Below are 17,081 nucleotides of genomic sequence, written 5' to 3'. Positions count from 1 at the left end.
CAGTATCCTATGGAATCCGTACATATCAAATTTAGAACTGTAGACTATCCCAATCAAAATTGATAGGATTTTAAAGTTATGGGACAAATATGTCCCTTGGTCCTGAAAGGGTTAACTAAGGGCTCCTTTTACTAAGCATTGAGCTGGTGTTAGTTCTAGCCGCGTAGCTTGGGTTTAGCATGCTAAAAACGCTATTGCAGCTTAGTAAAAGGAGCCCTAAGTGTTACAGCAGTTGACATTAGGTTTTGCTTTCCTTTTCCAATTCGTTTCGGTATGGATGCTGAGAATTCAAAGGGTTTCGAGTAGTCTGAGGAACATGCGGACCACATCAAGGCATAGCTGACCTGTGGGCTGCAGGCCTCAAGCTTGAGCTGCATGAGCTGGGCTAACGTGTGCTCCCGGACACTGCTGAGCTCAGCCTGCTGCCGCCTCAGTTTAATCAGCAGCAGTGTTAGTTCCTCTGGCTGGAGAAAGGCCGCGAGGGAAGCCAAAGAGAGAGGAAGACACAGACATCAAGAACGATGAGGCTGCACAGCACCTGCAGAAAAGGTGACCCCCCAGATCCCCGGCAAGATTCATTTCACCCCAACATTTCTAGTCGGCAGAGTAACAAAACACAACTCAATCACACGCAATTACAAATATGAAAAACTAAGACTTTGAAAACACATTTCCGTTCCGCAAGATTAGGTGTTTTCTAACTTCGAAGAGAAATTCTGAAACAGGTCCTTTAGGAAACTGGAAGTTTACTGTCTGATATCAAAATCCTTTCTTGACCTAAACGACTCCGACCTTTCTGAGGGACTCAGCAGAGCAGATTTAAGTGCACACCAATCAGATCCAGTATTTTGTGGTAAACTGATGAAGCCAGCTGCCCTAATGAAGATGCATCAGAAATATTGGTTCTCTTATGTCCTACCTTTTTGCTCATTACTCCTTCTCCCTTTTCTGCTTTCCATACATTGCATTTTATACTGTAAATTCCCTACCGGCACTTTGTGTGTGGGTCAGGAGCCCAGTTAAGCTGGTACACTCTTTCCATGCCTTATTTAAAGAACTAGATAGCGGAAGATACGTCCCACTGCAATGCAATCCTAAAGGGTCCCTAATCTCAGCCAGAATGACCTTCCAACCCATAGGCTTCATCTGATTTCCACTGTCTGCCTCTACTTCAGCAGACCTTTGACCTCTGATCAGTAACATTAAAGTCTGAATGTTGGCTGGGAATGAACAGCAAATGGTTCATCAAAGTTCAAAAAACAAGTCCTTGACATGTCGTTCCGACTAGGATCCAAGTTTCAGTGACTGTGGGCCACTCTACTTATCACAAACTAGGTGTTTTCCCACCTCCTTACATGTATTGATTAGACCATCACTTGACTTACCTATATAACCTATGCAACGTTGATCTTTATAAACTGCTAACAACCCAGCACTGCGTTCAATACATCAAAATGAAATATGTAATCGACAATGAAACACCGGCTCTTCCAGACCTAGAAACAGGAAGTCACATCAAGCTCTGATGTAACTTCCTTTTTCTGGGTCCAGAAGAGCCAGCCTTCGGTCTCCTGCTGACGCTGCAGCCACCGTTCACAAGAGGCCTGGCACGGGAGCAGGAGCCCAGGTGAACATGCCCCTCCACCACCACCATTAATCACAACCACATTAGACCTTAAACACGTAATCGTGATACTATTGCGTTAGTTCTGCAGCCAACTGAATAAAAATAAAAACTCACTTTGGCAGGGCACATATATAATTATGAATATTGCTGTGCATATCTCATATGGGGGAGGGGAACATATGATTTCCTGTAAAGAAGATTTATGATAAAAAAAGAAAAGGAAATTCATGTCAACACTGGGGAGATGCATGAGACCAAAAGCTGGGCTTGATCTCCAGTGACAAAGAGCTGAGGGAAAAGCCTCTGGAGACAGCTCTGCATTGCTCTACACCGCTAAATGCACACACGGAAAGTTTTAGATGAGAGCTGCTTAATCTCCAGACTAACTTTTTAACTTAAAGGCAGGCATTACACCAAAACATTATAAATGATCCACTAGTGTCTTTTACTGGTACAAAAAGATAATAGAATTGTATTTTTTACCTTTCAGTTCTATGCGGTTAACAACTTGAATATGTGTCTTATCTCATTTTATGCTTATTAAAATATTCCATCCATTATCTTGTTTAGAAAGGCAGTATTTATAAATGGAAAATAAAATAAAATACTTATTAGAACAAAGTCGCGAGAACTGACTGAAACCAATCGGGGAGTGGCACCGGACCAGGCAGGAGCGCGAACAGCACGCACCTGCCTTCTGCACCGCTCTGTCCGAACCAAAGAAGAGCCGTCTGGCGAGGGAGACAAGCAGGAGCGCGGAAAGGGGATTTTAAAATAAGGTACTGGGGGGGGATGCCTGTGCTGCCCACAGGGGGTGCGCTGCTGCCTATGGGGGAGGTTGTGCCTCTGCAGCCCATGGGGTGTGTGTGCCTGTGCTGCCTATGGGAGGGTGTACTTCTGCTGCCTATGGGGGTGCCTCTAATGCCTTCGGGGGGGGGGGGGGGTTGCCTCTGCTGCCTATGGAGGGTGCTAGTGATGCCTATGGGGGGGTACACTGCCTATGAATTTTTCGCTCCTAGCCTACCACTACACCACCAGAGGGGGTACAGGGCAGGGCGGTGGGAATTTTTTTTCCTGAGTTTTCCTCTTCTACAGGTGGATGCGTCTTATGGTCCAGTGCGTCTTATAGAGCGAAAAATACAGTACTTCATAAATCATTTTCTTATGACCTACCATCACCCATTGCTGAGCTATGTTTCCGGAAAGGCAACAGAATTTAATTAAGATGTGACCTTTGGGAAGACATTTTCTACAGTACGCCACTTCCTTAATGCTTGTTGTAGATAGTAAAACCAGTGCAACACTCACTGTCTTGCCTTGGAGACTTTGGGGACTGATGGGCTGTAACGTCACTCCTGCTGGCATCGACCTTCTGTCAGGCAAAAAGGCATGCTAAGGGGAAACAAAATGCCCATCAGACTTGCATTCAAATAGAAAAATACAAACTTTGAAAACTCACAGCCAGGTTTCAGCATAGAGAAAGATGGAGGGCAAGGAAAAAGTTTGTGACCAGTTGAATGGCAAGATTGCTTCTTCCTGGTTGGATTGTGGGTCCAGAGCAGAGCATTGCTTGCCTCTTGAAACAGTTTCAAGGGCAAAATGTAGTACAAATATATGTCATGATAGATAAATTCTGGTAAATCAAAAGACCTTTTCACAACAAAAGGAATGACTGCATCGCAGGCTGGAAGAAAACTCTTCCAGAACTTGAAACCGGTCAGTACCACTCAAGAGCCAGCAGAGGTCACTCCTCTGGCAGAAAGAACCCTTCCTTCCACCCATCCACTTTCTGCTGGCCTCCAGGGATAAAACTCATGGACTTTATCGTAACAGTTTTGTTCACACTAGAAAACTCTATGGTCATACCGATGCAAGTGAGAGGTGCACATTTAAAAGTGCAAAAGCTTAGGTACCTATTATTAAACTGTGCAGTTTAACAATCTAATCTAATCTAATCCTTAGGTTTGTATACCGCATCATCTCCACGTTCGTAGAGCTCGACGCGGTTTACAGTAGGAGAAATAGGAAGGAACTACAACAGAGGGTTAGAGGTAGAAGTGTGAAGAAAATTTAGAGGACTTGGGATGCCAAGATATAAGAGTTTCCTTGATTCCTAATTTGGAGGGAGACTTACATTTTTGAGAAATGCCTAAATAAACAGAAGCTTGACACAGCTTCTAAATCAGGAGTGGGCAACCTGTGGATTGCAAGCTGAATGTGGCCCATGAGACCATAGTTAAGTAGGGTTTCCCTGGACATGTCCTCTTTTTGAGGTCTGTGGCAGGAGTCCTGGCGGCTTTTTAATTATGTCTGGGGAAACCGGACATCTAGTACCCCCTAAGCAGCTCATGCACCAATCCGGAGTCCAACTTCACCCGCACCTATTCAGAGTCTTCCCTCCCACCCCACCTTGCGGGATCCAATGCTTGCTCACTGGGCGCTGCTATAAGTCTTTGGGCCGTCGGCAGCGTGACTGAAGTCAACACGCTGCCTTGGGCGCCCCGAAGCACCTCCTCTGCCAAAGCTACCTGTCCCCGCATAAGTAGAAAGAAAGCTTCCAGGTCACCAAAGACAGTGTATTGACTTCAGTCACGCTGTTGAAGGCCCAAAAACTTACAGCAGTGCTGGGTGAGCAAGCATCAGATCCCAGGGAGAGTGGGGGGGGGAGGGGATAGCATGGGGAGGATAAGAGAGATGCTGGACTGCGGGGATGGGGAGAAAAAGGAAGGAAAGATGCTAGTCCTCCAGGGGAGGGAATGGAAGGGGCAGATAAAGATGCCAGATCACGAAGGAAAGGAGGTAAAAGATGTGGGGGGGGGGGGGGAAGAGAGACCAGGGAAAGGAAAGGGAGGGAGGGATTCCAGATTAAGGCAGCGGAAGGGAAAGACACAGACATGCCAGACCACAAAGGGGGGGGAAGAGGGAAAGGGAAGAGAGGAGAGATATGCCAGACTGTGGGAAGGAGAGGATAAACATCCTAGACCACAGGAGAGGGAAACAGTCTGGCATCTTAGGGTTTCATTTGAGTATATTAGGAATGAATGTCGTGAAGCATCTTTGGTGTCATGGCCCCAAGTTGTTTGTCCGGGTTTTGGAAGGCCCTGTGCTTGAGGCTGCATCTGGAGGACCTCTGTGCATGTGCGGATCTCAATATGATGTCATCCATGCATGCGCAGAGGCCCTACAGATGCAGTCTGGAGTTCAGGGAAGGGGTGGGGCAAGTAGCAGAATGGGGCGGGGCCATGTGTCCTCTTTTTTTTTTTTTGAAGAGGAAATCTAGTAACCCTATAGCTAAGTATACACAAGAAAACATCATGAAACCAGAGTTGTGGCAATTTTAAATATGTCTTTTACAAATCTTTCAGAACAGACCCTCTGGCAATTTGTTTCTAAGACTTTAGTGAAATTATTGCTTTGTTTATTCATCCATATGTATAAAGGTTGCCCACCCCTGCTCTAAATTATTCTTTCGGGTTACGTAGCAGTCAATGTTATATGAGGTGCTGTGTGAGTGGAAGGGGGACAAAATTTGCCTAAAATCAAGCTGATGACCCAAAATCACTGAAACTGGAGAGAAGCTGAATAATTCAGGGAGACAATGAAGAAAATACACTTCAAAAATCAAGCACGAGTGCTTACAGAAAAGAAAGATGACAATTTTGAAATCAGCACCACCATCCCCAGATGGAATCATTATTTGCAATTAGATTTCTTGCCTTTTCTCTGCTCTGGTGGGTAGTGGCCGGTGTTAACACGAGAAGCAGGATTTTAACCTGGTCTACAACCAGCTTCTCTAACCACTAGGATACGACTCTACTCTCAAAATCTGTGGAGAAATCTCAAACATGAATTGCCTGCACGCAGGCCAAAGAATATTTTCTGAGCCAGACGAGAAGGAGGGAACCCCCCCCTAAAAAAAACCAAAACAAAAACTTCCAAAGCATGAATAGAAAGACACTTAGGGGCTGATTCCGGCACTTACGAAACGGGCGCCTGCCGCGTATCAATCACCGACAGGTACCGGTTCCAGAATCGCAGCTTGATGGGACCCTAGGCGCTGGAAATGTAGGTCAGGGTTTCACAGGGCCACATCAGAATCACAGAAGCGGCACACCGTGATGCAAAAAGTCCAGCGCTGCCCCAAACCACTCCCATTCTGGGCTCTGGCGTCACTTTGCGCCTCTAGCTGCCAGGGAGAGAGGCGTTGTCGGGGAGGCTGCTTAGCGACGGCTATTTAAAAAAAATAAATCACCTTTTAATTGGTTTTAAACTACGCGGTCAATTACTGAGTCATTTATCACCAATTAAAACAATTAAGTTAGGTGGTACCTAGGAAACCTGACGAGAATCAGCCCCTCAGTTCACTGGAGCTGTTCCAAAATGCAGACTGAAAGGGGATTCAAAGTTTTGTTAGGCTGAATCTGTAAATATGCACACAGCAGTAATAAGTGCTAAGAAATACCACATTTAACGATTCACTTAAGAGATTCCCATGGGGGAATATCGTACCTTGGTGAGGTGAGGTCTGTGTCTTCGGTCAATGGTGACATCTCGCAGCACCGGTGATGACACTTCTGACCTGTATGTCCGATGAGGAGAGTAACCTTGGAAGGTAGCGATGGAGCCATGGGATGGGGACGTCGGGATGGGCTGCAGGACCTGATCTGAGATATTAATCATAGTTTTAGGGCTGTTCAGGGAACTGTGCCTTCTAAGCGAGGTCTGCTTGTGGTAGAACTGCCGCTGTTGCCACTCGTAGAGCTGCCACATGGTGTCATCGCGGACCGACCTCCGCTTCTCATCCCCTGTACTGTTCAAAGGACCAATGTTCCTCTCGTACGTGGAGCCGCTCATGCTGCAGAGACTATCTGGCCGAGGCTTCAGATTGCGAGGCAGGGTTCGGTAGCCTTCTATGTAACGGGGAACTACTTGCGCTCGGTGGCTGGGCATGTTTCTGGGTAATGTCTGATATGCTGTGACACTACAAAAAAAGGGAAGAGAATCGTGTTACGTGTTTCTGATGTTACAAATTCATTTCAGACCTTCATTACTTTCCCATCTTCTCAAAAATACCTCATTTTAATTGTTGCTCTATTGGTACAAATGAACTCGGCTGCAAGGCAACACGAGGGATTCTCTTCACCTGCATGGAGACGCCAGATTCACTACCTGAAAACCAGTGAAATTAATTCATGGTCTTGCAGTTCTGAGCTGTCACTCTCCCTGGTCAAATAATTACTGACTGCAAACACCACCAAGACAATGAGTCAATGAAAACACTAGTTCAGTTTATTTGGTTTCGACAGTCCTCGGGTATTGAGGAAAAGCAAATATCCATCTAAGGCACTGCGGAACAAGATAGGGGGAAAGTTCATTTTAAACACAGCTAGTTCCAAAGAGTTTATAATCCAACATGAAGCCGAAGAGTCTACTGCTGTGTGAGAAAAGTAGCTCCTCCCTCTTGCTCACGCTGCAGGAAGTGACATCACTTGCCAAAAAAATGCCAACCTGCATGGCACCTAAATGGTTAATTTGTAAGCTACTTTCCAAACACAGCAGAACTGGGTTTGTTTGGGTTTGCTGGCTAAGTCCTAGCATTCTTGACAAATTCTTCAAAATGAAGCCCCTCCCATTTGATTTTTTGACTAAAGAAATCCAAGTATACTTCCCCATTGGTCCCAGTTCAAAATTTCCCTTAAGCTAATTCAGTCGATGGACACTCAATTCTACATCTACATAGATGGCGTTCCGCTACTCATGCCCAGGGAACCAGATTACACACAGCCCTGAGTAAACTGACCACCAATCTAACATCAATTCAAACCTTGCCCAAACCCAAGTAAAATGGGATTTCGGTGGGTCCCTAACACAAGTGGCCAAATACCTACAATCAGAATCTCTTTTGGGAACGACGAACTCCCTCTCCAATACAGCAAGACCCAACACCTCCGCCGATCCCAGCAAATCCACACAGGAGCTGCTTCTAAGTGGGAGGGTTGGATCAAGTAGTTTCACCAGACAGCTTAGATGCGTCTCAGGGTATTATTGATAAACGCGCTACGTTATTAGTTACCTTTCATACTGAAACTGAGAAGAATCTGATTTTGAAGCTATTCCGTTATGTGGTCACCCAATTAACGTATTTTCTGATGTATCCAGCCAAACACAGCTTTGCCGGAAGCAATTCCTAAGCTTAAGCCTAAGATTTTGGCAGTAGGAGCAACTTGTTTCTCTTAGATTTCCTTTTCTGGAGGTAATATGCTAAGCTCTCTGCAATCTAGACTTGAGAATGACACAGGGACAAATTTTTCCCTTTCCCTACCCCATTCCTGCAAGCTCCATCCTCATCTGCACAAGCCTCAAACACTTTAAAATCATTAAGCGTTTGAGGCTTGTGCGGTTAAGGCAGAGCTTACAGGAATGGGGCAGGTTCAGGGACAGCAACAAAACTCGCAGGGACGGGGGCAAATTTGTCCCCCTGTCATTCTCTAATCTAGACTAAGTACATAAGGGGTAATTCTATAACAGGGTACAGAAAAACCAGCCCTCGCACACGTAGGTGACGGCAAATCGACGGCTCTATTTCTAAGGGCACTTGTGACTGCGAAGGGGTTGTTGTCACGCACAGAGCAATGGAGGGCTGCCACTTACAAAAAAGAGTAAGTTACGCACACGCTTACCATTTAGATGCTCACACTTACACCAGATGTACAGCCACTGATACTGGGTTACGCTAGGATTCTATAAAGGGACTTGGGCCCGGACGCTGTTATTGATTAGGCTCCCAATAGAAGGTGCTCACTTATAGAACACAATGGGAGAACCACCAGGCATTAAAAAAGCTGCTCTTTACCATGCCCCACCCGGCACAAACTCACCTAAAACAAGAGAACCGGGTGTTTCAGCTGCTTCATTTGAACTTAGTTCAGTTCCAAACGTAACTCCTTCAGGGAGTTCCAGAGCAATGGGATCAGCCAGAGAAAAGAGAGGCCATCTTGCTAGCTTTATTCCCATTTGGACACAGGTATACGACTCTTACACCCAAGTTCCTCTTTGTGAAATGACTTGAATATAAGGGAACGTCACCCTCTACTCACCTACTCTGACTGGAACTCAGGCCAAGGCAATTCACAATCATCAAAACCCTTTAAAACCAATGCTTGCAAAAATTAGAGGCATTAAGTTAGGAGACACTCGCTACTGATGAGACATGAATCCATTTTACTAAGCAAGAGTGAGCAAAGACTGATTCCCATCCAACCCACCAACGTTCAGGCTTCAAGGAAGTCCTCAACCAAATGCAGACCCCTCTGAAGATGTAGTGGTCAATGACCCAAGCAGATTTGCATCTGAATGTCACTGGCATACCTGTAAAACCAATAGCTCATTACTGCTTCCTGTAATCTTTTGGGTGTAAAAATGTGCGTTTTTGGCCAGTCTTTTGTGGGGGTGCTGAGACTTGGATTTAGGCCTCAAGACATTAATGACAATAGCAGCCAAGAGTGGTTACATAAAAAGTATATTTTATAGGAACAGACTTATTACAGAGGTGCAGTGCTTAGAAGAAAGATACACCACACATAAGCTTGTTACTAATATACAAAAAGGACTGCTTCAGTGTGTGCGGAGGTAAACATATGCCTTTCCCAGACTGTGGTTTACCTGCGTGTGTCTGGTTGCGGGGTGGGGGAGAAGAGGGAGAGAAAGGAGTCAGCGAGAGTCAAGAGCCCAGAGAGAGGATATTGATAAGTGAGACGTGTTCTAAAAAATAACATCTATCGTTGTTGAGTACATATTTTCCAGCATCTTCTTCTGCCGTAGTACAATGGCCCTTAATTGATAAGGAAGGTGGGGACACTTATAGGAATGGCCAATGGAATCAGTCTGTCGGATATCTTTTGCAGTCCAGGCTTAAGGTATGTGGATTCTGGACAGGGGCTTTTAGGGTCTATCTGTATTAACATTCCAGAGACCTTTGCTGACCTTCTGGCTAGGCCATGTCACAAGATGACCTGCAGCATTCAGTAATGTAAGGCTGATAGAATACTGTATATAAAAATAGAACTACCGTATTTTTCACTCCATAAGACGCACTTTTTTCACTCCCAAAAAGGGGGTGGAAAAGTGGATGCCCTTATTTGGCACTGCAGTGAACTTCACAAAAAGAATGCTACATAAACACTTCACCACAACTCCCCCCCCCCAAACCATATATCCACCTTACAACCCCAGTAACCCTTCAGGTGGCACCTATAAGGCAGTAGAGTAGGGTTGGGGGGCTCACATGTTCCACCATGATATTGCTGAAGGGTTCTCAGGTAAGATTTGCATCTTTGCAGATGATACCAAAATCTGCAATACAGTAGACATGCCAGATGGTGTGAATAATATGAAGAAAGACCTGACAGCTAGGATTTAATGCTAAGAAATGCAAGGTCTTGCATTTAGGATGCAAAAACCCAAGGGAACGGTACAGTTTAGGGGGTGAAGAACTTATGTGCACGACAGAAGAGCGGGACTTGGGTGTGATTGTATGTGATGATCTTAAGGTGGCCAAGCAGGTTGAAAAGGTGACAGCGAAAGCTAGAAGGATGCAAGGTTGCATAGGGAGAGGTATGGCTGGTAGGAAAAAAGAGGTATTGATGCCCCTGTATAAGACTTTGGTGAGACCTCATTTAGAATATTGTGTACAATTCTGGAGGCCACATCTTCAAAAAGATATAAAAACGATGGAGTTGGTCCAGAGGAAGGCTGCTAAAATGGTATGTGGTCTTCGTGATAAGGCGTATGGGGACAGACTTAAAGGAAAGGTGGGAGAGGAGAGATATGATAGAGACGTTTAAATACCTACGTAATGTAAATGCGCATGAGTCGAGTCTCTTTAATTTGAAAAGCATAGGATGAAGATAAGAGGTGAAAGGAGTAATCTAAGGAAATACTTTTTTACGGAAAGGGTAGTAGATGAGTGGAACAGTCTCCTGGAAGAGGTGGTGGAGACAGAGACTGTGTCTGAATTCAAGAGGGCCTGGGATAGGCATGTGGGATCTCTCAGGGAGAGGAAGAGATAAGGTTACTGCGGATGGGCAGACTGGATGAGCCATTTGGCCTTTATCTGCCGTCATGTTTTTATGTTTCTATAGTGGCTTATGGGCCTGGATCCTCCACTCTATAGTTCACTAGCCCCCCTCCCCCCTCCACTACTTAAGCCACCTCTGTGCAGCTGTACTAAGCTTTCCTATGCCAGGTGCTGATGTTCTGGAGGCAGGTATGTACATTTTTATTCTGAACTTTGTAAGGGTGCGATAGGATCAGTGAACACAGGGGGAGTGTGTGGGGATCTTTACTTTGTCTCTGCAGTGGTTATCTAGTCACTTTGGATACCTTTTGGGCACTGATACATGTCTTTACATCGTCTAACTCACAACTTATACTTTTCATCTAGGCAGTCCTGTCAAACATTCGATTATCCTGCAAGATGAGTAAGTCTAGATCGGCCCACATCCCGCCCATGTCTCGCCCTAACCACTCCTCCAAAAAGGCCCCTTTCAGCTCTGGGCACACAGCGGCATTCAAATGTCTAAAATGTCCCTGGATACGTCCAAAAAGCCATTTTGATTACCGACACTTGGACGACCTGCCTTTTAAATTGTCCAAGTGCCGACTTTGGCGGGTTTTTAGACGTATTTAAGTTTCGATTATGAGCCCCATAGGTTTAAAAGCAGTTTATAATAACAAATAAAAACAAAAACATAACACAATACATTACAATTGGCACTGTATCTCTCCCAACAATATTCGTACAAAAACTCTGGAGGGAATCCAATTAAGAATCGTCACTCTCTACTGTTCATTGCTTTATGCTTTTGTAAAAGTTTTGTTTCGTACAGCTCAATTATTTAAATGATCAGACATAAACATAAAGAAACAATCAATCAGTGAGCTTCGACTGTTAAGGAGCGCAGAATAATAAAGATCACAGACTGCCTCATGTAACCTCCCACCAAAAACACTTATGAAACCAAAAGACTTGGAAACTTCTCAGAGAGATTCCAATCCAAAAGCAGGCCATCTATTTTTAGGCTCCAAAATAACTTATTCATACATCAAGTTGACTCAGTATCATCTCAGCTCAACCTATTCCTTTGCATTAACTTTCACCTTATCTTGGAACAGTTATAGTCCGTTGTCATTATTCGCACATTCCTGATGCGCAATTTCATCCATTGTAACCAATATTTCCCTTCACACCACTGTGCTCTTTGCTTTCACTTTCACTTTGTGACCTGGTGTTTGCTTCCAGATATGGTCCCCAAGCGTCCAGATAGTGAATTAAAAAGCATCTAGGGGAGGTTAAGGGAGAGGGTTCTTTGGTGGTGGTGGTTGGCTTTTATAGGTCTTCGTGAAGAAATAACACGATAAACTGACCGTTCCTGCTTATTTCTATTGTTTGATGTTGTATTGAATGTATTTATAAAATATAAAACTCAATAAAAATGGAAACTAAAAACAAACAAACAAAAAAAAAAAACATCCAGAGGTCCTCCAAGTGCTGTCACATGTAGGAACTTAACCCTAGTTTCCCAACAGGGTTCATTTTCACTTTCTGCTGTTTTGAGATGCAACATTTAATGCTGGAAAACTTAACCTCTATTCTCCCTTAGATTCAGAGTTTATTTGCGATTTCCTGGTTTGCAAACATTTTTGGGAACCGTATTACTGCGAATAATGAGAACGGACTGTAACATACAAAAACTACTGTTAAGAAGCATTGATTAAAAAATATATATATATATCCCTGGGTCGTAAATCTGCTTCCAATTAAAAACAATGAATCTAGCTTTATTGAAGGGATTTGTAGTTCAAGTTTTACAATCCTAATTATCCATCACAATGGCGCAATTCCTTATTACAGAGCATAAAAGATGCTACTTAGCTGTCAAGTGAGCTGGTCCCTGAAGCAATGATTAAAATTTCGGTTGATGATGCTGAGAGCACGAGAATACCAGGAAGAGCCCTCGACCTTCAGTTTCTCTGATTACCAATGTCCGTGAACAGAATGACAAGTGGAAAAAAAGCGAAGTCTTGCTTGGCTGGGACTTATTCCCATCACCATCCTGAGGCTTTCTTTGATTTCTTTAAAACTCTACAGCCCACACTATCTGCAAATGCTCGAAATCAATTTTCCCCCCCACAGAAGCAGAGTGTAGAAGCTCTACCACTTGAACTAGTCTAGATAGGATTTCCCCAGGCGGCTTTTCAAAACCCAGCACTTGATCCGGCTTTTGAAAAGCCTCTAGCAACGAGTGACGTGGGGATGGCATCGGTGCATGCATGGATGCAGCACGGTGACATCACATGCATGTACGTGATGTCACCGTGTCACACCAGCAGATGCCATCCTGACGCACAAACAGGTTGAGGGGGGTCTGGATTTTCATTTATGAAAATCTGGTAACCCTAAGCCTCGAGGTTCAGAAAGGTAGTGGTGGGGGCTATATTTCCTGATCTGGAAGGTCAGAAAAGGCGTGTCTGGGGGTAATACTTCCTGGAAGGTAAGAAAGGTGGGGGATGTTCTCATCTAATTTGAAATCAACCGAGAGTAGTTGCTTGTCTTTCACACAGAAAAGCTGTTATTAACAAGCAGACTCAGTAAGACTGAGGCTGTCAAAATGCACTACTTGATTTAGTCAAGGCTACCAGGCAATTTACGGAGACAGATTTGAATATCAGTCTCTCAAAATCTCACATTTTATCAATGAAGCAACACTCAGGTACAGCAGAGCAACCAACATTGGAAGCAGGCTCACGTACGAAGAAAGACTGAACAAACTGCAGCTCTACACTCTCGAAGAGCGTAGGGAAAGGGGAGACATGATTGAGACATTTAAGTACATCACGGGACGTGTCGAGGTGGAAGATGATATCTTTCTTCTCAAAGGACCCTCGACCACAAGGGGACATCCGCTCAAACTCAGGGGAGGGAAGTTTCGTGGAGACGCCAGGAAGTACTTCTTCACGGAAAGAGTGATTGAGCATTGGAACAAGCTTCCAGTGCAGGTAATCGAGGCCAGCAGCATCCCAGACTTTAAGAATAAATGGGATACCTATGTGGGTTCCCTACAAGGGTCAAGTCAAGGAATAGGGTCGCTAGGGGTATAGACTTGAAGGAGTGGGTCAGTAGAGTGATAAGAACATAAGACTTGCCTCTGTCGGGTCAGACTGGAGGTCCATCGTGCACGGCAGTCCGCTCACGCGGCGGCCCCTCAGGTCCAGGACCTGATAGTGCTCCTACCCTAAAACTCTCATACGCTTTTCGCTTATGTCCTGTAGAGTAACCTTCTATCTATACCCTGCAATCCCCTTCGCTTCCAGGAAGTCATCCAGTCCCTTTTTGAAACCCAGTATTGTACTCTGTCCTATTACCTCCTTTGGAAGCGTGTTCCAGGTGTCCACCACCCTCTGAGTGAACAAAAACTTCCTTGCATTCGTTTAAGGGGGTCAGTGGACTTAAAGGGGTGGGTCAATAGAGTGGGCAGACTTGATGGGCTATAGCCCTTATCTGCCGTCATCTTTCTATGTTTCTATGAATATGACGATTCAACGCAACCGTTTAATTGCAGGATGTTTCAGAGTGGCTGCGATGGGGAAGCTGGACTTCATGGCACCAGCTCCGGTGGCTGCTTATTCCCCAAGGGGCCAGGCTTGAAGGGCGTGACATAGCAGCTCTGGCAGCAGAGGGCGGGCATGGCGACACAGCAGCTCTGGCGGAAACTTCTTCCGCCAGGGCCTGGGCTCCCTATCGGCCACTGCAGACGTGCTGAATCATGAACAGGGAGATATAATTTTGGGAAGGTGGGGGGGCATTGCCCCCTTCCCAAATGCTGAAATTGGGTGATTCTTTGGGGCCAGTTCATCGCACTGAATTGGCCACGATGAAACAGCTGCAATTAATCATCCTAGACCCGAAAGAGGGTCCCCACCAGAAAATGCAAATGGGTCTTCCAATTAACCTGTCAATTTAGGAACATACTGGCATCCCAGAGAAAACAAAACAGCAGGGCAGAGATGCTAGCGAGTGGAAGTCACAATTAGGGTTACCAGATTTGTTGAAAAAAATTTAAAAAGAGGACAGAAACCTTGGCTTGGCTCCTTCCTTGGGTCCAGGCCGTGTCGGGCTCAGAGGCACAGCATCGAAAATCCGTTTCCAAATGTTACATTAGGTTTTAGTTCATGTTCTGTCATAAGAGATGTCTTGGTTCTCTTATATTTCAGCAGAAGAGAAACCTAAATCCTCTGAATTATATTCTGTGTCCTCTATTATTAATGCAGCTTCTATGATCTCATCTGAAGCCTTTATCAGAAGGACACCACAGAACTTAAAAAATAACTCATAGTACATCTGGTGCATAAAATAGTCCTAAAAGAAGCATTCAGCTCCAGCTGTAACAAGAACATAAGAGCTGCCATACTGGGACAGACCGTAGGCCCATCAAGCCCAGTGGTCAACCGAGGTCACAAGTACCTGGCAAGATTCCAAAGAGTAAAACGGATGTTATGTTAGTTATCCTAGAAACAAGCAGGGGATTTCCCCAAATCATCTCAATAATGGCCTATGGACTTTTCTTTTAGGAAGTTATCCAAACTGTTTTTAAACCCTGCTAAGCTAACTGCTTTTACTACATTCTCTGGCAACAAATTCCAGAGTTTAATTACACGTTGAGGTGAAGAAATATTTTTGTGCCAGTTTATTTTAAATCTACCATTTAGTAGTATTTTTAGAAAGAGTGAACAGCTGTTTCACATCTACCCTTTCCAGTCCACTCAGTATTTTATAGACCTCTATCATATCTCTTCTGCGTCAACTCTTCTTCAAGTTGAAGCCGCTTTAGCCTTTCCTCATCGGGAAGTCGATCCATTCCTTCTATCATTTTTGTCACCCTTCTCTGTACCTTTTCTAATTCTGCTATATCTTTTTTGAGATATGGTGACCAAAATTGCACACAGTATTTGAGGTGCAGGGACACCATGGAGCAATACAACGGCATTATAACATTCTCATCTTCGTTCTCCATTCCTTTCCTGATAAGAAAACAAATAGAATGTTAGGCATTAACTTTTGCTGCGTGAGTGTTTCATCGTATCCTCAATGATGACACCTAGGTCCTTTTTTCTGAGTGGTGACTTCTAATCTGGATCTGCATCAGGCACCAGTAGTTTGGGTTCCTCTTTCCCATATACAGCACTTTGCACGTGCTCGTCATCTGAGATGCTGATGTCCAGTCTCGCAAGGTCCTCTTGCAATTTAACAACTTCGAACAACTTTGTGTCATTAGCAAATTTAATTATCTCACTAGTTATTCCCATCTCTAGATCACTGAAAAATATGTTAAAAAGTAGTGGTCCCAGCACAGACCTCGGGGAACCCCACTATTTACCGTATAAGACTTTGGTGAGACCTCATTTAGAATATTGTATACAATTCTGGAGCCGCACCTTCAAAAAGAGGATGGAGTTGGTCCAGAGGAAGGCTACTAAAATGGTGCAAGGTCTTCGCCATAAGATGTGTGGGGACAGATTTAAAAGATCTCAATCTGTGTACTTTGGAGGAAAGGCAGGAGAGGGGAGATATGATAGAGTCGTTTAAATACCTACGCAATGAAAATGTGCATGAGTCGAGTCTCTTTCATTTGAAAGGAAGCTCTGGAATGAGAAGGCAACTACACTGGCTCCCAATATCATCCCGAATAATTTTCAAAACCTCATGTATCCTACACCAGATTCTGTACGGAAACTCAGCAGCCCCACTCATCCAACTATTCTCTAACTGTTTGGTTGACATCAAGAAGAATCCTTAACAGAATCCAACTAAACCTGCAATCCACAAAATGCCTCCACTACAACCGAATTTTCTACTCTATGCTAACATCTAGGTGTAAAAACCTGGAATGACCTCCCAGAAACAATCAGAAAAGAGACAAACTACACCGCATTCAGGAAAAACCTGAAGACCCACCTCTTTGACAATTAACTGTTTCAGCCTCTGTATAGCTCCCCCTACTTCTAGGCCCCTCCCCTACTTCTAGGCCCCTCCCCTTGCTTCTCCATGCCCCCGTCCCCTACTACTTTCCCACTTCCTCTTTGATCTGTCGCCTTGGAGCTTGTATAGGTTTGTGCGACTCACAAATGGAAGATTAGGATGAAGTTAAGAGGTGACAGGCTCTGGAATAATCTAAGGAAATACTTTTCTACACAAAGGGTGGTGGATGCGTGGAACAGTCTCCCGGAAGAGGCGGTGGAGACAGAAACTGAGTCTGAACTCAAGAAAGCCTGGGATAGGCACGTGGGATCTCTCGGAGAGAGAACGAGATAATGGTTACTGCGGAAGGGCCATTTGGCCTTTATCTGCCGTCATGTTTCTACGTTAGTTGTTCATTACAGCAGCTTTAGTTATTGT

At 44.6% G+C, this 17,081-nt stretch overlaps 1 protein-coding gene across 4 annotated transcripts in view; it reads right to left on the bottom strand.

The window, feature by feature from the left end:
- Nucleotides 1-17,081, bottom strand: part of PLEKHA5 (pleckstrin homology domain containing A5) — a 299,351-nt gene that overhangs the window by 79,508 nt on the left and 202,762 nt on the right. For all 4 annotated transcript variants that reach the window (XM_033951918.1, XM_033951920.1, XM_033951917.1 and 1 more), the window contains 2 exons: nucleotides 6,137-6,608; nucleotides 2,936-3,019 (listed from right to left, as the gene is read on the bottom strand). In XM_033951918.1, coding sequence (XP_033807809.1) covers nucleotides 2,936-3,019; nucleotides 6,137-6,608 — 556 coding nt within the window. The remainder of the gene's footprint in view (nucleotides 1-2,935; nucleotides 3,020-6,136; nucleotides 6,609-17,081) is intronic.

This window comes from Geotrypetes seraphini, chromosome 7 (genome assembly GCF_902459505.1).
Source record: "Geotrypetes seraphini chromosome 7, aGeoSer1.1, whole genome shotgun sequence".
Taxonomy (NCBI): domain Eukaryota; kingdom Metazoa; phylum Chordata; class Amphibia; order Gymnophiona; family Dermophiidae; genus Geotrypetes; species Geotrypetes seraphini.
This window is presented reverse-complemented; position numbering and strand designations above follow the sequence as displayed.